This window comes from Oxyura jamaicensis, chromosome 2 (genome assembly GCF_011077185.1).
Source record: "Oxyura jamaicensis isolate SHBP4307 breed ruddy duck chromosome 2, BPBGC_Ojam_1.0, whole genome shotgun sequence".
Classification (NCBI taxonomy): Eukaryota; Metazoa; Chordata; class Aves; order Anseriformes; family Anatidae; genus Oxyura; species Oxyura jamaicensis.
In genome coordinates, this window is record NC_048894.1 from 68051865 (window position 1) to 68076124 (window position 24260).

Sequence of the window (24260 nt, forward strand, 5' to 3'; positions counted from 1 at the left end):
TTCCTTTCCTTTCCTTTCCTTTCCTTTCCTTTCCTTTCCTTTCCTTTCCTTTTTTGGCATGTAGGTCTCAAAGTACCATAAGGAAGTGTCTCACCAGAACAAACAAAAGATACAAGTCAGGATTCATGAGCTCTTTCAAAGGTATGTCAGATAACAACTACTTTGTACTTCCAACTAATGTGCTTTCCCTCCAAAGGCCTTTCAGTACTTTACAGATATTAATGAATGGAACTTCTCCCAGACAAAGGACCTCAGACCTAGAAAAATTAAGCCTGTTCTTGTGAAAGAGAGGCCTCTGTTTTTTGGTTACCTCCATTTTCAGATACGCAGCCTGGGCTGCAATTTTTAAGTGCTATATATACACAGTGTGCTTCAGAAAGTGACCTAACGCCTTCTCATAATTTCCTTAATCCCTGCCTAAGAGTTACCCTAAGAGAGTAAAGGAAATATGAATTGTAGCAATATTTTCATGACCTTCAGATAAAAACATGTATTAAAATACCTGTAAAGAAATGAATAGAGGAAATAAATAACTCTCATGGATACAGCTGAGGAAGCTCTGTTCTACTGTGACAATTGATGAGCATGCTAGTGAGCACAAAAGATGCCTAATTTTACTGACTAAATAAGTCTCTTGAATCTAATACCCAACAAAAGGGGAGAAAAAAGGAAAATGTTGCAAGCCGAAAAGAGATCAACTGTGGTTATTTAAATGTTTGATGTTCAGTAATGAAAACTGTTTACCTTCATAATTGTGTATTAACAGCTAATAAAGGCAATAGATACAGTAGTTTAAAAGTAATATAATCAACAACAAAGTGTATTTAATTTTAAATTGAATTGCAAGCAAATGAGTGTCCTAATGAACTCCTGTGTCAATGCAGCTCTAACCAAATTAATTGAAATAATTTCCATCATGAGAAACTAAATAAGTGCAAAGTTCCAAACAGACCATACTTCTTGAGGATAAAAGTTAACTTCTCAGATGTTTCAGCTCTAGGAGCTAGCTAGTGACTTTCAAGGTGCATCTTCTACTCCCTCCAGTTAAGGAAATTGGACCCAAGTTTACCTGAATGCAACTCAAAGGTAAAACTTTTGAGGTTGGTTGACCATGCATTTCTTGTGTTCAGTCCTTAACACCACAGATTATTGTCATTAGTTTTGGTCAGTTGTGGCCTGGGCAAAATTCCCAGTTATATTGTTGGCGCTAATGTCTACGTAGACCTTCCAGCTAATTCAGCTGTTGCCTGTGCATATACATGATTCAATTTTACTGGTAGAAGAATCTGCAAAACTGTTGACCTATGTGTCACTGACAATTTTGCTGATGCAAATCTCTATATATGTTTCTAAAATAATCTAAAAACAAAAAGGGGGATAAGCAAGGTCTGAGTAGAAACTGGTTTACAGCAATGTGTCAAGAATTTGGAGACAGGACTACCTGTTTCAGAAGAGGGGATTTTGAATGATGTGCTATCTAGCTAGCATGTGGGCACAAGACTGGGATGTTTAGCATGATTGTAGAGTCCCTGCAAATAGTTTTATTGATAAAGAACAGTGCTAACTTTACTTCTCACATCATCATATAGCATGGAAAGGAGGGAACAAGAATGAAGACATTGGAATTGAATTTTCCTAGAGCTAGTAAGAAAATATTGAAGGAATGCTCCAAAAGTGCAGTCTGGGGATTTTTTTTTAATTGTATTTATTTATTTATTTTTAATGAGCAACAAAAGATTTTAGCTTTTTCTTTTGGTGGTGACTAAAAACTTAGCTGATACTTTGATAGCATAAAAGGACTTGTCTCTTTGGTCATTTATGTTGTATACGTTCAAGTTAATCCTGAACTGCAGTTGTACCTGATGCAATTATTTATTCCTAGCTTTGCAAGTCTACTCTCAGCACATTGTAGACAGCTCCTATGGCTGGTCCTGGCCCACAAATGGCATGCTCAGCCTCCAGCTCCAGAGAGCTGTTGTGCAGCCAACACTCCTCCTTTCTCCATGCTCTGCTGCCTTCCCTGCTCCCCCTGCAATTGTGTCTGGAGCACCACCAGCACTGGTGTGGCTAACAGACTCTCCGCAGCCTTTTAAAATGGATTGTGGAAGAACTGAAGTGTTTTGAAACCAGCAGAAGATATGCAGAGGTTTATTTATTTATTTATTTATTATTATTCTTAATACCATTACTGTTTAGATATAGGTGCAGAGTAGGGACAGAGGAATTGTTTGTAGTTCTGTGTCTGTTGAGAGATTGGATAGGATTGCCAAAGCATGCAGCTTTGTAGGGATTATTGTAAAAGACTTAGTTCTCCATTTGCTTCTGCTGTGCACTAAAAATTGAGATTTTCCCATAGGTTACAATGTATTTTGTGAATCCTGTGCATTAAGTAAGGTAGTGTTGGGGTATCCTGTAAAAGTCTATACCTACACCATTTCCCAGAGTTCTGTTTTGATCTGCGGATCTCCCTTAAACAAAAATTCCTTATGGTGATATAATTACCCCAAAAGCTACTTTAACAAAAAGTTAACATATGAATGCCAAGGAAAGCTTAATGATTGACATACAGCTGAAAATCTGTGTGCATGTATGTAATTATATATGCATATACAATTTATCTATATTGTATATATATCTATATATATCTATATTATATACAAATCTATATAAATCTACTTTAAAATAGTTTTATAAAAAATAAAAAAATTATATCTAAAGATATAAGATTGTTTTGAAAAAAATCTTAAAATTGATAAAAGCAACCCAATCCCTAAGGAACTGATAATTCCCAAAAACATGTTTCAAAGTTGTCAATTGGTCCTAAAAGTGTCAACAGAGGCAATGACTTTCTACTTTAATTTTGTTAATCTTGAATCTGAGTCCAAAAGTTCCTTTATGTCAACATGTGGCACAGACTGACAAATAAAGGTTGTATTACTGGAGCTGTGACTGTATTTTTCCTATGTTACTTTTTGAAGCCTATCCATTTCTCTGCATTGCACACTGTTGTTTCCCCTAGGTGCTCTGCAGGGTTTATGATATATTCCAGGAAAACATCAAACTGTGATGCAGTTCCAATGGCAAGTGTTTCTCATGTCTGCACTATAGTTGATTTCTTTGCAGTTCTTCTTCCCTCTTCCCTTTGTAGCCACTGCAGAGCAGGAAGTCAGCCATTGACAGCAAAGGTGAATGGATGTGAAGAAGAAATTGTAGCCAGCTTTGATAACCTTGCAGGCATGAAAAGTGGATTAAATGGAGCAGCAAGACTTTGTGGGAAGGTAAGGTTCTCCATGAGTGCTCTTTTTGCTGATGCAAACTGCTAAATGACTAGATCAATTGTATTGCATTATCCTATATTTTATTTCCTTTTATGGTTTAAGAGGATAGAATTTAGCAGGTTTGAATATATTCTTTCCAGCAGTAGTAACCATACAGTTAAAGAGAATGTCTAAAGCTATTAATGATGAATCATTTGGGCACGGCAAGAGTTCTTCAAAACAGTTTGTCAGTGCTGGCCAAACCAAGTTTTTCAGCAGGAGATGAGAAAGCTATGCCACCATGCAAATGAGACAGCCTTGAAATATGATGAATCTTCTATCTCCTTTTCCTACTCAACTGACACTTGCTTTCAGAAAGGTTGTAAATGCAAGAGAGATTGTGGTATAATTCCTCAGACTGGCATTTCTGCCCCCCAGTCACTATTCGATTATCTTCCAAATTGCTGTGTTTCAGAGAGATAAAGATTTTTTATGGCTTGCTGACTTGAAACAACCAGAAAAGCCAGAAAAGAGATGGCTAACCGGCCATGCATAGTAATTCCATTGGTAAATGACAAAATCTTTGTTTGTATGACATTTCCAAAATTACTACAGAAGATGAATCTAAAATACAAAATGTCACATTTGGCATGCAAAACTATCACAATATATTTCAGTATAAAATTCATAGAGGCGTTTAATTTAGAATGTGTTTAATAACGAAGTCTGCCTGCATCAGTAATCCTGCCTTGAGGTTTAAAAAGATTGTCTTATTTATTCACATAGTGTTAATTTTTTTTTATATATGATTTAGAAACCAAAAATATTAAGGTTAAATCTTCATTGTTAATTAAGATTTTCTAATTAAGCTGAAAATAATTGTCATTCAGATTAGTTGTTAAGTATGGTTTGTGTTGAAAAACAAAGAACTTTAACAAATTCAACTGTTTATTTAACTGCTTAAATTAATTCCAGAAGCTTTCTATCTATATGGAAATATGCTATCTATTCTAAAATAAATCCAAGGCAGGATTAAAGAAGAGATTATTAGCTACTGTAGGCTCAAATTTGAAGTAAACCTACTAGTCAATGTAGCCATTTGATTTTGAAATGTGACATGGATTCTTGTGTTACATTGAGCTAGTAGAAGACTACTCTTATTGAGCTAGAATAAGACTACTCTTAGAAGACTACTCTTAGACTACTCTATATTTTCTCAAAATAATGGAAGAAATTGATTCCTCGTTGGGGGAAAAAAAATCACTGCTGATTTGAAGCACTAAATAATTAGTTATTTGAGAAGTCATTTTATTCTTTGAAGTTAACACTGGAGCCAAACTGGGACTCCCTGTTATACGCCTGATCCTGGAGAAAGCATTTGGGAATACTATTAGAAAGTATTTCAGAAAGTATTTGTGAATACATGCCAGAAAGACTGATATGTACGCTGATATAGTGGGATGGATTCTATATCATTACACAGGTGAGACTTGCAAGGATCATACCACTATGCCTGTTCTCCTCTGCCAACCTCCATGCTACAAGCTGAGCATACTACAAAAACACAAAAAGACATTTCAGATATGCAACGCAGCTTTTATACCATACCAAACATTCTGTAACTCAGACAACATCTTGTCAACAACAAGGAGCAGATGTTTCCCTTTGTCTGGACTTGGAATAAAGGTGCCTGTAGAGAGTTGTTATTAAACTCAACATGTGTTGCACTTCAATTACTATTTTTAAGAGAATCTGGTTATATGATAATCAGAAGGTGAAAGGATACTCTCCATATTACACAGCACTAATAGCCTTGGTAAGGCTAATAATTAGTATGAAAACATGGTGTGCCCTGCCTCTCTGTGCCTGCAGCCTGCTCATCATGTCAAGTATTGTGCCTGTCTTACAAAGCATGCTGTATTTTTGAAGGTGTTGCTTTCCAGTGAATTCTGCTTTACTATTGCAGACTAATGGTTTCTGGTGTCATACTTCAACAGCTCCACCTTCCCCTCAAGGATTGAACTGAAGGATTATATTAGCAGTATTTCTATTATTTTTTAATCTGTCATCTCTATGACTTTTGACCTCCCAAATTGCAGATCCTCAGTTAGCAATAGGTAATTGTAGCCTGAACAAGAAACATGCTTCTTGGTAGCTATTTTCCTGAAGAAATTTGTTCTGGTTAATTGTATGGTTAAAGTCAGCTCAACCCAAGTCAGTAACTCAGAGTTTTCTTTCTAGGTTGACTGCTCCAAGACATCGCAGCTGATAGAAATTCACATCAAATGCCTGAGGGGAGTCAAAGATAAGGTCCCCAGAGGCCATTATACCCTGAAAGTTTCCGTTCTCAGCCGCTTAGGTGGTCACTTACTGCAGTGGCCCAAACTGAAGGACCAGCCTTGGGTCAGGACCACTCTGCCTGTTAGTCATGATGGAAACTTCTACAACACTGAAATCTACTTTGGACAAAGTATCCACACGGTAAGCAACATGTCTTAGGTATGATGTCTTTGCTTTGAAAGTTAAAACACATCTGCTTATTCTCCTTCAGGCTTATATATTTAATTCATTCCATCATATTCATAATTTATTTAATAATTTAACTTGCAATTTAGGAAGGTGCATTTTGCCCCCCCTACGTTAACCCTCATCACTCACTCTAAAAGTGCCAAATATACACTACATCATGTAGTATTGTCAGCTAATTTTAAATATTACTTTTATTCTCTCTTATCTATGCAGCTTGTCAATTATGTAATTTGATTTCAGTAAAGTAGCTTTAGAATAATAAATGAACGAGTGGGTGTATATAAACACATGAATGCCCAAATCCTTCTGTGAGTTTTTAGCTCCATTGACCCCCATTTGCCAAAAAAGCAGCATTTGGATTATTTTGGAAGGAGCCCAAACACTTGAGGCTCTATTCTGTCTTTTGTGACTGAGGCATACATATTTTCCTGCCTAAGCATGCTGTGCATGGCAGGATTGTTGTGTGTCAGTTGCTCGCTCTTGTAGCTAATGCCTAGTGCTGGTTGAAGCATTGGTCTCAGCTAAACTCTCTGGCACACAAAAGCTTTGTTACAGTTTGGGAATCAACCCTGTTTTTTCTCAGTGACTTTTTCTGTTATGAGGCATTGATAGAATAGGAAGGACAGCTTTTCTGTTTTCAATTACTATTTATTTTACAATACAACCTGAATGGCAGATTTTTGTCCTCCACCCCTTCCACTGTGCTAAGCATTATGTAGATACAGAACAGAAAGACAGCCCCTATTCCTTTCAGATAAAGCAATTTACATGTCCAGCATTGATGCTTTGAGTTACTTGTGGATAGGTCATTTCATCTATTGGGCTTGTGATATGCGAATTGTCTCTAAGTCACATTTTCTGCTGTTTATTGTTTATCATTTGCAATAGATAATGAACAATCTGTTTGTAAATACAGCTGTTGGCATGAAAAGAATCACGCATATAAAGAGGGAAATTGTGAATGTGACTCTCACATGATGTTGAAACAAATACATATAACTGTCAGAGAAATCACTGATGCCAAGTTAAGATTCCTCCGTAATTGGGAGGACGAAGTATTGTCTTCTCAGATTTCATTGAAAAAAGACTCATGGCAGTACTACTGAATGACTCCAGCAAGCCCCACCTCTTGCTTTCAGTATTGTGTTTCTCCTAGGTCTCGCCTGCTGCTTTGCTCCCACTGGGGAATATCCCCTATTCAAAACTGCATGGCTTAGTTCTCACTACTAAGCAAGAGTTAGTTCAGAATGACCAGTCTTTTGTCCAGCTTCTCCACAATGCAAAGGAACATCTTATATGGATGTTTGAGGAGTATGTGCAAAGTCTGCATACTTGTTTTTCTATGAATATCTGCTGAGTTGTACAGACGCCTCAAAAACTTCTTAGAGATGGCTAATTTTGCTTCATTCAAAGGTCTGAGAGAAATGTTTGGTAGTTCTACCATTGCTGCAGAGTTTGATGTAAAGTACACTTTGAATCTCACAGAGGACATCTTCACCAAACTTCATTTTTAGTCTAGTTAACCAGTGTGCAGGTCTCAGGGAAGTCCAATTAAAATTCAGGACCAGGAGGAGCAGTTGAACTAAATGACCCCCTGTTGATTCCCTGTCTTCATTACTGTATAATGGATAAGAAAATCTTAATGTCATAATTTTAGAAAACCTCCTTCATCAGCTTATTCTAAAGACATAGGTGTTGCATCCTGAACATTTCTACTTTTCTGTTCTTCCACCTTGAAATCACCACAAAATCTTAAGGTCTGTTTCAAAAGAAACCACTAAGATCTGTGCTGAGATGGGGCAAGTTTCATGCTTCAGATGATTAACATCTACTACAAAACTTAGTGTAAGTAGTGAGGTCTTATTGGTGAGATGCAGATGAGTATCTGGGGTTGAACACGATCATAAATACAGCACTTCTGCCCTGGGATGTATTACAGGGGTGAAATGCAAGTGCTCACAGATGAAGAATAAGGTTCTGTTTTCATTGGCCAGAATAATGATAGGAGTTCAGTGTAAACATGGTGAAAAGGAAGACATGCATGCTTGATATTGAAGAAAAGCCTAGTTTTAACTAATACATTAGAGAAATTGTTCCAGAACACTACATCCTTCCAAAAATAATAACCTTGTCATGTCGGCAAAGTTGGTGTCAGCATGGGTTACCTGCTGTGTACAGAAAGTGCTGGTCATGTAAGTTAGATCTGCCTCAGGGCTAGTCTGACTTGGGCACCCGACCTTTCAGAAATGTTTTTTGTTCATTAATCAACATTCTTTGCTCCAGCTTGCCAGCTCCCCTTCCTTCCCCTCCTTCACTGTCCTCCTTTCTAGTTTGTCAACCTACCTCCCCCAATAACCTCTGACTACATACTAGACTGTGGCTCCTAATAGTTCCAGTTGAATTTTATTTGGTTTTCAGTAAGGCCAGATGGTCACACGAGTTGTTTTCTAACATAAATTATGCTGGACAAAACATGTACGAATGCTTTGGATAGGGATAAAATGTAACTGCTGTTTCAAATGACTCTAACATTTCAGGAACAGCACCTAACAGCATGATCTGAAGATTTGTTTTAGACCCTACATTTCAAGGATATTTTCATACATTTAATTTATACAAAGGGACTGTAGACTTTCTGTGATTTAATGCTGTCTGGTTTACGTGAAGCAGGAGCTAACCTGAAGTTTCTCTCACCTTCTAACACAAATTGAACTCAAACTAAATCTGAGATTTAAAAAAAAAGGAGTAGGTTAAAACTAGAGGTAAAGAAGCTTTGTTCTTAAGCTTTCAATATGCTCTTGCACTGCCAGAGTTTTGCCGAGTTTGCATTCAAAGTTGCGTAAGAAGAGGATAGGAGAGCAGAAATGCTTACTTTGCATCTGGTAAGGCAGTTATTGCAATTAGATTTTCTTTGACCGTGCCTGAAAAGTTGTAACTGCGTCATCTTTACATCAGTCCAAGGATTTTACTAGTATAATTTCCTTATCAGTGTCTCATAGTGGCCAAAATCCTACTACAGTTAAGTCCTAGGTATTCAGTGAACATTTTCTGCTCACAGTGTATTTATAACAATGCCTTATTACTCCAAAGGATCCATGTCACATCACTGGTGCAGTGTTAGCAAGTCTAGATTACATTTTTTCAGCTTAATTATGACTTTAAGAGCAGAAAAAAAAAGTTGTGGTGCACAAAAGTCTGATTTTGCTCAGAAAAATAAAATTAGTCCACTTTACTTAGCTTAGTTCAGTGAACATCAAAACAGTTGTACAAAACAATTATAACTAAGATATCCCACACTTTTCAGAGTCAAAAAATTAATTGGCTTCAATGGAATAAAAATTGTGTGTGGCTAAAATGGCACACTTTCTTTAAAAAACAAAACAAAGAACACACAACTCTTTTCACCTATAATTTAAGTTATCATTACAAAAATAATTTCAAGTATATATTGAAAGTTTCTCCTACTACAAGTGATTTTGAAGGAAATGTTCCTATTTCAAGTATATGCAAACTTTTAAATTAAATTATAAACAAATCTGGAAACCTTTCCCAGAAAAATATTATCTGTTAGGAAGTGAAATTTTGTTCAGAAGGCGAAGTTCAGGTAGGAAATTTTCAGCATTTATGAATAACACTGTAAGCTGATGAGGTTGCCTGCAAGTGACATTTAGAAAACATTCATTAAGCCACCCATTCACCTGGGATGTCAGTTCAGCTCTAATGAAGGGAATCACAGAATCACAAACTGGTTGAGATGGAAAGAGACCTCTGGAGATCATCTAGTCCAACACTCGTGCTCCGGCTGGGGCACGTAGAAGCATCTGTGTGAAGCTTCAGGGCCAATTTTATTGGTGTTGTGCTCCTCAAGCAGCCTTTTGACCACAGTCCCACTGCACCCATTTGGCAGCAGGCCTTCTTTTGTGCCAGGCTCTCAAAATCGGTACTTTGGCAAAAAGAATGTGAGCTCCAGGAGTATTTTCTCCAATGTACCTGGAACTGGAGATGGCATTAAATCACTTCATATGCATACTGAACCTGAGCTGGTGACAGAACAATTCATGTATCTGTAGATTTTAAGGAGTATATCAGCCAGTTAATATTTATATCAGTGTGGCAAGGTACTAGCAATATTGTAACAGTAGCTGGGTACCATTTTGTTATACTTGAGGGAAATTCAGTATGAATAAAACAGCAACTTTTCAAACATGACATTTAATCCACACATGTAAATCATACCAGATCTATTATTCATTATTAAAAGGGCACCATATTTTTATTACACTGAAAATGAAACACAAATGCTGTGAAAAATTTAGTGCCTTTTCCTAAAGTTTCAGGACACTTATCATGCAGTCATCTAGCAGGGGCTGACACTCATTTTAAAATATAGCTACAAAAATTAATATATTTAAGTCTTTTGCTTGGAAAAAGAGGATGTTTTATTTCACTGAATGAGGTGGATTTATTTTTTATTTAAGGCCTCCTAAATACTTAAAATGTCCAAGTACTTTAGTAATATTTAGATTCATATTTAGATTTATAACAAGTAAAGTTCATATCTTTGTTGTTGTTAGTCATTTCCAGCATTTTTTTTCCCTGAAGTGGATTTTGAAAACTACATATCTCAGAAAATGATTAACATGTCCTAAGGTATTAATTCTTAAAATATGATGAAACAATTTCAAGGATCTTACTTTCTGTATGTCAGTAGCTGTCTAAGGACTCTGATGCTTTTACTAATTACAAAACAAGGTATCATTAGGAAAAGTAGAGCACAAGATTTTTTCTCCCTTATTTTGTTCTAGAGCTAAATACTGGCACAGATGAAGAACATTTAGCTGTAGGACACTTTATAGGACATAACATAAGAATCTGATACACTATGAAAAAAGATAGGAAGTAATAACGCATGGCAGTGCCAGAGGACTTTTAAAATGAGAGCCACTTAAATTTTCCCTGGATGCAATTATTTGCAGTTGGGATGATAAGGTGTTACGTGAAACTTTTGGTAAATGCAAAAGCTAAGCTTAGATGGATGTTTGCATGTATTTGAAGACTGCAATTCTGATTTTTTTTTTTTTTTTTTTTTTCACACAGCAGGAACCCATACTTATGACTGCTTCTGGTTTGTTTATCAGAATTTGTTTGGGATTTTGGTCTTTGGGTGCTATTAGTTAACAATCTTTTTGTAACAGATCCTGAAGATGTGTTTTCATAGCAAATTCTGTCCTGGCTGTATCACACCTCTGGGGACAGGTCTTTATGGTGTATTGCCAGCAGCCCTCAGATTGGGTGCTGTTTACACCATGGGGCAGCTCAGTCTGGTGCTGGACCTTCAGCAGTGTTCCTCTTCCAAAAGGTTGTGAGCCTTTCTCCTCACTGTGGGTCCAGCAAACAGTGTCATCCTGTACCAATCACAATTCAGTTGCAGCCAGCTGAATTCCCAGAATGGCACTGGGGCACTTTGCTGCCCATTGATGGTCTTTACCAACATGGAAAGCTCCATTTCCAGCACTGTGTAAAGACTTGAAAGGATTCATTAAGTCTGGTGTGCAGGCATTATAAAGCCATTGCATAATAGTAGAATCTATTGCATCTACTGTATTAAGTGTTATGCAGTTGATTTACGTACGGAAAACGTTACTGCTTATCCCAGTTTTTGTTTTTAGTAATTATTTGGACTTATGTTGCATGTTGTCTAGTCATTGTGCTCATGTAGTGTTCTTGGATTGTACTGCATGTGCTCTTTCAGCTTAGACCAAAACATACTGCCCAAACACCTCAGAAATGTGGCCTGCATTATAATGCATCACATCCAATTTAGGATTAGATATGTGGTCTGTATTGGAAATAGCTAACAGACATATGTTAAAAATCAGGAGTGTCTTGGCACAGGCTTTTACTTTGGACCGCCGTATGTCCTCTTCCTTAATTAATGGGAAATTATATCTGTAAGAGTGCTTGGTATGAGCCAATGGATGAAACAGTTGGGTGCAATATCTTATCTGGGGCAGATCAGCTGAAACACAGAATGCAGCATCCTCTGGCTGTGTCCTTAGCTCCAAGTAAACTGCAGACAACTGAGGACACCAAGAGCAAACTAAATATCTGCCACAACAACAACAACAAAAATGATGAGAGTGTAAAAATGTTGTGTGCGAAGCAATTCCATGACTCACCAGATCTGACATTCTGGGACTAAAAAATGGCTTAAACTGTGTGTTGGTCCATATCTGCAAGCTGTGGGAGCCAGAAAAACATCCTCAGAAGGCACTTTGTTTCTTAAAATATCTGGCTTTGAAGCACTTCATCTTTTAAATAGTTATCTACCTACCCTGTGAGGAAAGAGTGAAGGAGTTAGGCCTTTTCATCCTGAAAAAGAGAAGGCTCAAAGGGGACCTAATCGCAGTACTTAATGGGTGTCTACAAAGAGGACATAGGCTCTCTCTCCACAAGGAACCACATGGAGAAGACAAGGATCAAGTTGTACAAGTTGCACCCAGGAGAGATTTCATCTTTATATATAAGAAAGGAAATTTACACAGTAAGAGCAATCAAGCACTGTAACAACCTCCAAAGGGACATGGTGCAGCTCCCATCACTGATGGCTTTCAAAATGTGGTTGTACAGGTGAGCTGGATAATATCATTCAGGCTTCTCCTTCCCATAGAAAACTGGACCTGGTGATCTTTTGAGGTCCCCTCTAACCTGTGCAGTTCACTGATATGTGAACACAACATCATGATGCTAATTGCAAAGCCGTACAACAGAAATGCAGAGAGTACTTTATCATTAAAAAATAAGAGAGAAGGAGGACCTGTTTAAATATGCAGATTTTAAGTAGAATGCACAAGAAAAAGGGAATTTGTTTGGAGGAGCCAATACCCCTGTGTTTTTGCTGAAGGAGCTGTTGTCTGAGTCCTGGAGAAGGGAACAGATCCTAAGTGAGGTCTGGACCATCCAGGAGCATGACGACTGCTGTGACACAGATTTTCTGGTCAGGGAAGTGTCACTGTGTCCTATTCCTGATTGGAACTTAAGAAGTCAGCAAGTGATTTGTGAAGTGTGTTTGAGAATCCAGAACAGTGTCAGAAAAGAGAACTGGAAGGGAAGAGCCAAAAGTGGAGGAAAACTGTGCATTACTGCTCTGGGGACATGGGAAGACCCAAGCATGGAGAGTGTGGTGAGCATCTCAGCACCACATGCCAAGAGCAGTGTCCTTCTTGGGCTCCTTGGCTCCCTGTGGTCTGTCAGCAAAGTATGTGTTTCCCAACACAGAAGAAATAAACTGCTGTTTTGTGTTGGTGGCCTACAGTATCACAGAAAACTGATGCTCTGACCAGGCTGGAATAAATCTCAGGAATAAATAACTGGCACAGGAGTGGCAAGAGAAGGAACCTCAGTTCCTGTGTTCAGCTTACAAAGGCAAATTCTCCTCTTGCACAATGAGGTCAGAATCTACCTAAGCCAGAGGTATATCACCCAAAACTCTCAGGGAGGCTAGTGCTGGCTGTACCATACATTACTACTCCCTGCTGGTCAAAGAACAGAGAAGAATTAGCAGCAGATGTGCCAGGACAATTAGCAACAGATGCAGAGGCTAAAGCTCACAGAATGTGAACTTTATATCCTGGTATTTGGAAAGATAAAAGGCTGGATTCTGGTCCTCTGGTGTAAGGCAATAGAGCTGCAAGTGACAGAATCGGTGTTAACTGTGCCCTGAGTTATCTCCTGGAGGAACAGGAGGTGGTAGGAAATTGTCACTGTTGAATGGCACAGAGGTGTTTCCATCAGGGCAGTCAGCACTGCTCTGAGAAGGCATTGGTGTGCCTTAGCCAGGGAATGCACTTCTCCTGGGTGTGCATGGCTTGGCAAGCAATGCTGAGCTTGCAGGTGCTGCGCCACAAAAACTTCTGTTCAACACTACCCCACAATCAGGGGATTTTGGGTGCTGGATCACAGAGAAAGTAGTGCTGCTACAGCAGCATTTAAGGAGACTCTCAAGCAACAGAGAGAGAAGACACCTAATTGACCTATGTCAGGCTTGAAAGGTCAAAGGTTCTCTTTTTCAGAAAATAGAAATATATACATATATATATATGGGAAAATGAATCTGCACAACATCTGCACAGCCCTTTGATTTGTGTGCTATTCTGTATTCAGATACCTGTTCACTGGCAGGCAAAAATGGAAAGACGGGGAAGTAAGTTTCCAGCTACTCCAGGACATTCTGATGATAGATAAGACTTCTGGAAAACCCTAATAACCCGATATTGTATTTTTACCTCAGTCCATGTTTGTATTTTCTCCCCTCTGGCCTTTTATAAATTTCAAAGTTACATAAACACTTCCCAAGAATGCCCTTCCATCTGCCTGTGTGCTACCTTTGCATGTAAACAGGGAGGACTTTAAATCTGGTCATAAAAGTTCTACCCTGTTTTAGCAGTAACAACCTTATCTCCAGCACTTTTCATTTTACATAGTGAAACAATTTATTTGTTAATGAAATGGTTTGATGGGAACCATCTCCTATTTAAAAGGTTTTCCACTGATATTTTATGCCAGTAAGGTTCATTTACCACAGTTTTCATAATCAGAAATGATGAACCATTAATTTGTATGTTGTTTTGCAAGAGTCTTCTATATAATAAGTAAACATCAAGTTGCCTTTACATTTCCTAATTTAGTTTAATCCATTTGAGTGCTAGATATTTAGTGGTCATTTTTTTTTTTTTTTTTTTTTGGTGGTATGTGAATTAGGGAGTGGCATTATTGTCCTTTTCTATGTGAATTAGGGAGTGGCATTATTGTCCTTTTTCTTCTAAATTGAAAGCATTTGAAGGTGCAGAGAAGAGAGGTAAAGGTTTATTTCTTCTCTGACAAGGTTAAAACCCAACAGAAAGTCAGACAAAAGCCCCAGATCCTCACCCTGGATATGTTTATTGAAATATTCAAATAGAATCCATTCTCTCTCTAGAGTAAATTATTTCTTTGCTGAAATTATGGTGACATATGGAGAAGTAAGATATATTACAATAAAACTGATATAAAACAGTTGAATTCAGAAATAGTGGGAAGAGATAATTTTAGTTCACTATGATTTAATTCAATTAAATGCAACACTGATAACTGCAGACTAAGAAGAATTACTTGTGCGTGTGCAGGCACACACAAGCATTATTTATTCTCTACTGCATCTCTATCTGCAGAAGAAATTACACCATGGAAAAGTGGACATAGGATGCTTTCATACCACTGGGAAAAGCTACACACTTCTGTGGTGGTTTTACCGTGCTAGGCAGTTGAACACCACAACCGCTCTCTCACTCCCCCTCCTCAGATGAGGAGGGGAAGAAGTAAAGGAAAGAACAACTCACGGGTTGAGATAAGGATGATTTAATTAAAGAGGGGGAAAAAAATATATATATACATATATATATAAAATTAAGGAAATATTATTATTAATTAAACAATTCAACTAAAGGGAAAAAAAAAGGAAAGGGGAAAAGGGAGGGGGAAAGGGAATAACTAAACAAAACAAGTCAAGGCTATGTGGAAGTGCAGAGGAAAGAAATTACTCTCTACTTCCCACAAATGAGGGATGCTTGACCACGTCCTTGAAGCAGGGCCTCAACGCATGTAGCCGGTGTTCGGGAGGAGGACAGACGTTTTCGCAACGAGGGCCCACCCCTCCCCTCTTCTTCCTTTTTCCCCCTTTTATTGCTGAGTGTGACATCATATGGTATGGAATATCCCTTTGGTTGGTTTAGGTCAGCTGCCCTGCTGATGTTTCTTTCTCACTTTTTGCCCACCCCCTAGGAGGGTCAGAGAGAGTCCTGATGCTGTGCCAGCCCTTCTCAGCAGCAGACACAACACTGGTGTGATACCACTGCTGTTCTAGCTACAAGTGCAGAGCGCAGCACTGTATGGGCTGCTGCAGGGAAAGTTAACATCCCAGCCAGACCCAGTACAACTTCACAGACCTCAGTGGAATTTTTACCTGTGCAAGGAGAAACTGTGAGATAACCTGTCATAGATTAGATCCATGTATTTATGTATTATGATCTTTTTGGACATCAGCAGTGGTGGTGCAAGCCTGTGGACTAACTTGCAAAATGGTGCCTCAAAAGAGGTTGCTACCAGCAGTGAAAATATTAGCTGCTCACTTTTTTCTTCAGGAACCAAATATTCCATCCAGGCATTTATACCGATCCTAAGCATTGCCCCAAGATAAGCAGTGTTCTCTGCAGATGCATCTTCTCCCACAGCTCCAGAATGCACCCCTTCTTGTTTCCTCCAAGGACCTTGGGTCTCATAGGGGAGAGCAATTTGCCTATTCCCCTTCTCTTACCATTCATGTTGCTCCCTGCCCTCACCTGCAAACAAGGACACCAGTTCACAGTGGCATGCAGACTCTCAAGGACTGTGGATTTTCATAGGAGCCATTTCAAAGGTGCCTAAATGCCTTTGTGTCTGCATGTCTATGGGTCTTGCTGGCCATGCCCCAGATCCTTGTTCTTGGACGCTGCCTTGAGGAAGGATACAGAAGGGCTGGTGGCACAACCCCAAGCTCCCTCCTGGGGCAGACTGGCCCTGCAGCTGTGGGACAGCAGGCTGTGGCGGAGATGCATGTTCACCATGTTGATGGGAATGGGTTTAGCATGGGGATGTTGGGGAGCCTCTTTTTCAAGACTCTTCTGTTTCAGCCTGACTGCCCATTCCTAACCAGAAGTTCCCCTGTATAAATCATGCTCCCAGAAGCTGTCGGAATGAAAATGAAAGCCCACAGGCATTTGTGTGAGTGCTTGGCACACTGGCATAGAGTAACAGGAAGAGATTTGGCAGAGATTTTTGTATAGATTCAGCAGAAAGAAATTGCTTATTTGGTAGATATGTTTTATTAGACTGTGCAAGCCAAGATGTGTCCTGCCTTGATCAGACACCTGATGTTCAGGTGTGAGGACTCCCAGAATGAATCTTACAACCTCAGGTTTTGTAGCATACAGGTATGTGATCAAATCCCTCTTTTTATTCATTATATGTTTGGATCATGGAATGACATAAACAACCAGTTCCTGTAACTGCGCAAAGGGATGCTTTCAGTCCCAAGGAGTGATTTTGCAGTCTAAGACTAGGATGAGAGTTTACAGCAAATGAAGAATAACAGTGAGCAGAAAATAAAGAAATGAATTTTTAATAGTCAGTCTGACTACCCTTACATCACCTGCCTGACCACTGTCTGTTCATAGACAGGCTGGTAGAAGAGAGCATACTGTCGAGTCGATCTTAGAGAAAGAATAAGTCTAGGAAACAAGAGAGAAACTGAAGGGGATGTTGTGATACAGCAGTGATTGCAGCTGCTTATGCTTTGGTATTGCTCAATAATACAGGTAATTGTCTTTGATTGTATCCTTGTAACCACCACCTTCAATTTGTTGCACAGAGGTTACTATCTAGCACCCAGCTAGCCAAATGAAATGTATGGCTTGATTAAGGATCTCTTTTGTCAGTAATTTGTGCCTAATGTTTTTAGCTTTCCCACGGGCTGTTACAGAAAATGGTAAATCTGGTTTAAATGAAACCTGATACTGTTAATGGTTTAATAGCAGCTGCCACAGGGTTATGGCATTTTTGAACAGATGCTTCTGTTACACTTTAAGTCTACACTAAGTCTTAGAATATATTTACATAATTAATATAAAGTACAACTATGTAATAATGACAATATTTATAGTTTTAAAAGATTTCCTTAAATGTCTTCCTCTGTATTGTCATTATTCAATAACAATATATAACTTGAAACACAAAAGCATACTATTATAAATAATAATTTATATTTACCTCATCAAAAATATCTAGAACATACCACAACTATAGAAGCATAACATCTCCCAACATATAAATTATTAATGTAGGTAAATCCCTTAAATGCTTCAGAAAAAGATAGAAATTGTTTCTATTTGGAGACAGATGTTTCTATTTCGAGGTCTTGGTCTGAGTTTCAAAAAATGCTGAGGATACATCCTACAAGACACTCAGAAGTTTAGGTACTCAAATCAGCTGACACCCTTGAACATCATGGCCTACATGCCAATTCACAAGGAAGAGAGAGAAGGAGCAAAGATTCCTCTTTCCCTGCCTTCCCTGTAAAACAAGGTAAGGTTGAATGGGAATCTCTGCAAGGCAAATGTACCAAGGCAGACACTGATAAGAATTTTGAGGACTGAAACAGGAAAAATAAAAGGTGGAAAATGTTAAAATAATAAAATAATATCTCTTAGAGAGAAATATCCAAGGCAGTTTAAGCGATTAGGCAAAATCCCAGTTCTCAATAATCCAGAAGAATGTGTAGGATCTACTGGGTCTAGCTAGGATGTTAACTTTCCCTGCAGCAACCCATACAGTGCTGCGCTCTGCACTTGTAGCTAGAACAGCTCTGGTATCACATCCATGTTGTGTCTGCTGCTGAGAAGGGCTGGCACAGCATCAGGACTCTCTCTAACCCTCCTACTAGGGGGTGGGCAAAAAGTGAGAAAGAAACATCAGCAGGGCAGCTGACCTAAACCAACCAAAGGGATATTCCATACCATATGATGTCACACTCAGCAATAAAAGGGGGAAAAAGGAAGAAGAGGGGAGGGGTGGTCTCTCGCTGGGAAAACATCCATCCTCCTGAACATCAGCTACGTGTGTTGAGGCCCTGCTTCAAGGATATGGTCAAGCATCCCTCATTTGTGGGAAGTAGAGAGTAAATTTATTTCCTGTGCACTTCCACATAGCCTTTTTTTTTTTTTTTCCCTCCCTTTCCCCTTTCCCTTTTTCCCTTTAGTTAAATTTTTTAATTAATAATAATATTTCCTTAATAACTATTTTTCTCTTTAATTAAATTATCCTTATCTCAACCCATGAGCTGTTCTTTACTTCTTCACCGCATCTTCTAAGGAGGGGGAATGAGAGAGCGGTTGTGATGGAGTTCAGCCGTCTAGCACAGTAAAACCACCACAAGGATCAGTGGAGAAGTAAATATTTTGCTGAGTGAGTGGTGTAGCTGACCTATTGCTCCCCTTCTCTCCAGGTGACTGCCTTTCAGGTCTGTTAGCTGGGGTATAATGGCAGCCACCTTCCATGTTCCAGATTTTGCATGTTCTTTAGTTGTCCTTTAGAATGAATTAGAACTGCTCAACAGGACTAGGATCAACTCCCGTATTAATTAAAGAACAGTTAAAATTGTGGCATAGGATCAGATTCCTTTGTCTTTGCCCTGCTTCCTCCTCTACTTCTTCTCAATGGCCATCTGCTTCACGGTTTTTTCTCACAGCAAATCTTATAGAGGGATTTATGTAACTTCATTACTTCAGGATTCTTCACCCCTGATTTTCAAGTCTTTGTCATGGGAATGCAATTACTCCAGGGCCTTAAGACATTGGTTACACTCTTCAACAGCTCTAACCTGCTGAGAAGAATAACTCTGCCTATCTTATAAAAAGTGTAAAGGGTATTAACAAGTTTTTGGTGTGTTTGAGTTTTCCACCTCAGATTCCTTTTTGACTCTATCCTGAGGTTCACATACTTTGCAGGAAGGGCTTTTGTGTTTTAAGTTAAAGGAGACTACTATTGTGTACCAATATCATTCCCAGAACTGTGTGGAGAATTTATGACTCAGTGAGGACAAGCATGTGTTCTCATTAGGTATAAGAGTAGGTGATCAAGTAGGTGAACCCTTCAAAGTTGCTGCAAGAAGAACTCAGTGGTGAATCTGAATAAGATTTCACAGGGACGTCTCATATTCCAATGTTGGTTCGTTATTTTGTTTTAAAATTTTCTAGTGGCAATGTTATTCTACTACTGGTAAATAAAGAGACAATGAACACTTTCAGAAAGCCAGGGAAAAAAAAGGAAATCACAAAATTAGCATGAATAAAGTGCACAGCATTTTCTGTCGGAGTGGAAAATTGTTCAAATACGTGATTTGGTCGAAAGAGTTTTTCATTGTTTTAGTGTGCAAAATTAATTCAAAGTTATGATGTTTGTAGAGTGTTATATGATAAAAGAAAGATGTTTCACTTGTGAAGTTTTTAAAACAAATAATTATTTTAATTTCCTCCTTTGTTAGGTTTTACCACCTAGAAAGGCTTTGAAGCCGGGCTTGGCAGTACTCTTTGAACTCTTCCTTCTTGGTGGAACATATACTTGGATTGATCGAGAAGTGGGATGGGGGGTTTTTCCCTTATGTGACAACAGTCTGAATGCTTTGGAGGGAAAGTTTAAATGTCCTTTCCTTAGAGGCCATTATGATTCTAAAATTGACCGATTCAAAAAAATTGAAAATTTAATTTCTCAAGACTTGGACCATTGGCTGTGCAATCTATACTTTCAGGTTTGTACATAAACATTTCTGTCTTGTTTGTTTAATTGAGAATAAATTCCACATTTTTTCCCCTGTCATCCTTAATCCTGTGTCCTGTTCTCAGCTAAGATAGAGTTAATTTTCCTCCAAGTAGTTGGTATGGTACTGTGTTTTGGATTTAGGATGAGAATAATGTTGATAATAGGCCAATGTTTTAATTGTTGCAGAACAGTGCTTACACTAAGCCAAGGACTTTTCAGCTTCTCATTCTGCTCTGCCAGAGAGGAGGCTAGGGGTGCACAAGAAGCCGGGAGGAGGCAGAACCAGGCCAGCTGACCCAAACTGGCCAAAGGGATATTCCATACCATATGGTGTCATGCTAAACCATTAGTATGGGGTGGCTGGTTGGGGTATGAGGGAGAACTGCTGCTCAGGGATGGGATGGGCATTGGTCAGCAGGTGGTGAGCAATTGCATTGTGCATCACTTGTTTTGTTCATATTATTATTATTACAATTATTGTTGTTATTGCTATTGTTTTTATTATTTATTTTCTGTCCTATTAAACTGTCTTTACCTCAACACACAAACTTTCACTTTTTTTCTCCTGATTGTCTCCCCCATCCCATTGTGGAGGGGAGGGTGAGCAAATAGTTGTGTGGTGCTGAACTGCCTGCTAGGTTAAACTACATCCCGTCTTCATAAAAAAACAGTTTATCAAGCTGCCTACTAGACATATAAAGAAAATGAACATCAGATGCATCTCCAACTCTCACCTGAAATTAATTTTTCAAAGCCAGATTGTATTTGAAATACTGAAATACTGTTTGTAGTCCTGAGTAACTGGATCAAAAAATAGGACCAAAGTTAGAATTTTGAGTTTAAGCCTGTCACCAGTATATGTGAATTGGCACCACAGTTTTAGTGAATCTGAGGTGCTTTTGCAGTTATACATGGCTACAAAATTAAAGAGTGTGGTTTATTATATCATTGTGTTTGTATTCCTGGGATCCCTAGCTAACAAGCAGGGATCTGTTGTAGAAACCTTACTTTTGAATAGGTTTTTGTCCAAACATATGTAACATTTTTCTTGTATAACTTTGGTTTAAACAGGCCTGAATTAAGAACTCCTTTTCAGTGGAAGCTTTGTTTCTGGAATAGTAAATTAACTGTGTTATTTGTAATTAAAATATGTTCCCTCATTTGGAATGCTAATGAGACCTCAACGTTATACGTCTTTTATAGTTGTTTCAAGATCAGGAAAAAGTAGTTACCAAAAGTGATGAATTTTGAAAGTATCTTAATTATAACATGGGTTACTTAAAATAAAGAGTAGTTATTCATTCTGAATTTCTTGTAAAGGTTTTTTTAGGGTAATCTTCATTTTTAGGTATACCAAGGAATTGAAAATAATTTCAGAATCATGTAAAGCAATAAGAATTTATAGCAAAAGCATACATCAGACAAGCTAGGAGAAGGCAAGAGAAGAGTCAAAGTAGTTGAAATAGGGTAAAAAACTCAGAAAATTAGTCTTTTAATCCACTGCATAAACCTCATGGCTGGGATGATCTAACAAGCCAGGTAATCTATACTTCCCTAGATGATTTGGACAACGAGTCACCTCCATTTACGGGGTGTACACCGTAGCCTATGGGTAAAGGAAATGCATATAGGAAACTGATATGAGAGCAGAGTGTAGTAAATGGAGTAAATTTTTTTTTTTTTTTTTTTTTTTTTTTTTTTTAATCCTTAATAGATAATTAAACTACCACAGGAATCAGATAAGCAGAATAATGATGTTCATCTTCATCTCCCACCTGAACTTCCCATGTATTCCAGTGTTGCTGAAAAGAATGGAGCTTCAGAGAAAGTTAAATGTCATGGACCACAAGGTGATGATTTCAAACTTTAACATTCAAATTCAGTCTTTTATTGGAGCAACCCTTCATTTCATTTCAATATTAGCTAGTCATTAGTGTTCTTGTTAAGCTAGATTTTCCTCATTCAGGTATTGGTCCAACATGTGTTATAGCAGGAATGGTGATTCTTTTTATTAAGATTGCTTAACTTTGTTTTCAGTTGTGAGCAATTTAAACCACCCTCATTGCTGAAGATGAAACTTTCCATGCTGACTTCTGCTTGAGGCTGAATAATGCTTGGAAAGTCACAGTAATAACAGTTCAGCTGGTTTTGACAACAAGCTCACAGGATTTTTTTTTTTTTTTTTAAATAATACTTGATGTCTAATTATTTTTGGAAGAACTCTAGCACCTCCCTGGACTAGAACAGGGACTTCAAATTTGACAAGGAGGTAGCTCTGGCATTATAGTCATGCCTTATGCTATTCCTATGAAATTCTATTAAGATTCAGTCAAGTGGTAACCCAGAGGAAAGCCAAATTATCATTTGCTTATGTGGAGCAGACCTCCCCGGAAGCTTCCTTGCAAAGCTTCTAAATGTTCCCTTTAGTCTGAGCATCCTCTCTGGCCTCAGTGAGTCTTCTCATGTAGCTAAGTTGAAGACATAATTAACCATGTTGTGATGGCCCCTCCTAAATTAGTTATCCTCTTCCCTTAGGAATGCAGGACTGGGAAGAATGGCAGGACACTGCCATTCGGTTTTCTCTTTCAGTGTGTGGGATCTGACTGCAAGGGACAATAAGAATTATTTTCTGGCATACAGACATGCCTATGTTCCCTCTTGTTTAATGAATTGAAGGATGCAGCCAACCCACAGGTTTTAGCATCTGTGTGAGTATTACGTGCATATCTGAAGCAGAGATTTAGTTCTTAAGAACAGAGGTTCATCAGACATTTGATAACAGCAGCAGTGACACATGGTAGAAGACAGGAAGAGAAAGAGGAGGATGTTGGAAGGAAAGGAGGAGAGAAGATAAGCAGTAATCATTTACTGTGGTAGATGAACAGCTCAGGTTGGAAGTGTAACATAAGAAGAGTCCAATAGAAGTATTTTCAGACTGTGAGAGATGGTTTAGGAGATAAGGTAAATGAGGTTTGCCCTGCATTGCTTTTAGGCTAAGCAGCTACCAAACTGTGATCAAAAGAGTTTTACGTACCCTGATACCAGAACTACAGAGGTTTAAACATACATCATTATGAGTATTAAGGTCTTTTTATTGCCATGAATCTTCTACATGTCTGCTAAGAATCTTCCTTCTCTAGATTCAGAACACACCAATGAATAGTAGATCCAGAAGGCGGAGTTGCAGCCAATTTTTCTCAACAATGAAAAAAGAGTTATAGACAAGTTTTTAATAAACCAAACTCATCCTTACTATTATTTTGTCCTACCATCATTCTTTCCATGCACACAGACACACACGTACAAAGGGGCTGAAACTAAATAGATCACTGTTTTGGAAATGAAGAAAAACCTGAGATACTCAGGTCCAGAAAGATATGTTTCTAAGAACTGAGGAAAAGTATTAGTGTATGTCCTATTTGGCACACAGACCTCTGAAATATGCTGATAAGCTGATCATGGAAGATCTGCAATTTCCATGCCACACAGATTTACATTAACAAAATTCCATGAGTAATTTCTGATATTTTTTATATTTATTTATTTTTCTTGGAACCTTCTTTAAAGATATTATTAGCTGCTAATATCCCCCATGGGTTTGTTTTTTAATGTATCTGTGTGGTGCTACAGTATGCTGTTTCTGCTGGTGATATGTTGCTAAGAGATTTAATAATGGGTAAACAAACACAACATGTGGTAATCCATTTCAAATTAAAAGTTTATTAAACGCTAGCTTGATGACTTTCTGGCTATTTACAATTAAAGGAATGAACCTTAGGGAACTGGAGATCACGTGGTGAAAAATCACGACTTCAACATTTCCAACAGAAAAATGTGTTTATGATCTGTGGCAAGCTGTTGCACATTGATATGTTTATAAATACTATATTATATCTGTTAAAACACCAAAAGCAGGGGAAAAAAAGCCCTGTTAAAGTGACATTAAGGTTGAGACACAAACCAGAAAAAGCAAGAACAGTCTAAATGAAGACTGGTGCTTTGTAACTCACTCTACTGCAGTAGTCTAAATAGTGAGTGATCTTACATATCAATACCATATGTAGCGCTGCAACATATAAGCAAAAT

At 38.2% G+C, this 24260-nt stretch overlaps 1 protein-coding gene across 1 annotated transcript in view; it reads left to right on the forward strand.

Annotated features, from left to right (window-relative positions):
- OFCC1 (orofacial cleft 1 candidate 1) overlaps window positions 1-24260 on the forward strand; it is a 193761-nt gene that overhangs the window by 66450 nt on the left and 103051 nt on the right. Inside the window, exons 10-14 of the mRNA XM_035319098.1 lie at window positions 65-141; window positions 3149-3278; window positions 5499-5738; window positions 19900-20163; window positions 21889-22024. Of these exons, the coding sequence (XP_035174989.1) occupies window positions 65-141; window positions 3149-3278; window positions 5499-5738; window positions 19900-20163; window positions 21889-22024 (847 nt within the window). The remainder of the gene's footprint in view (window positions 1-64; window positions 142-3148; window positions 3279-5498; window positions 5739-19899; window positions 20164-21888; window positions 22025-24260) is intronic.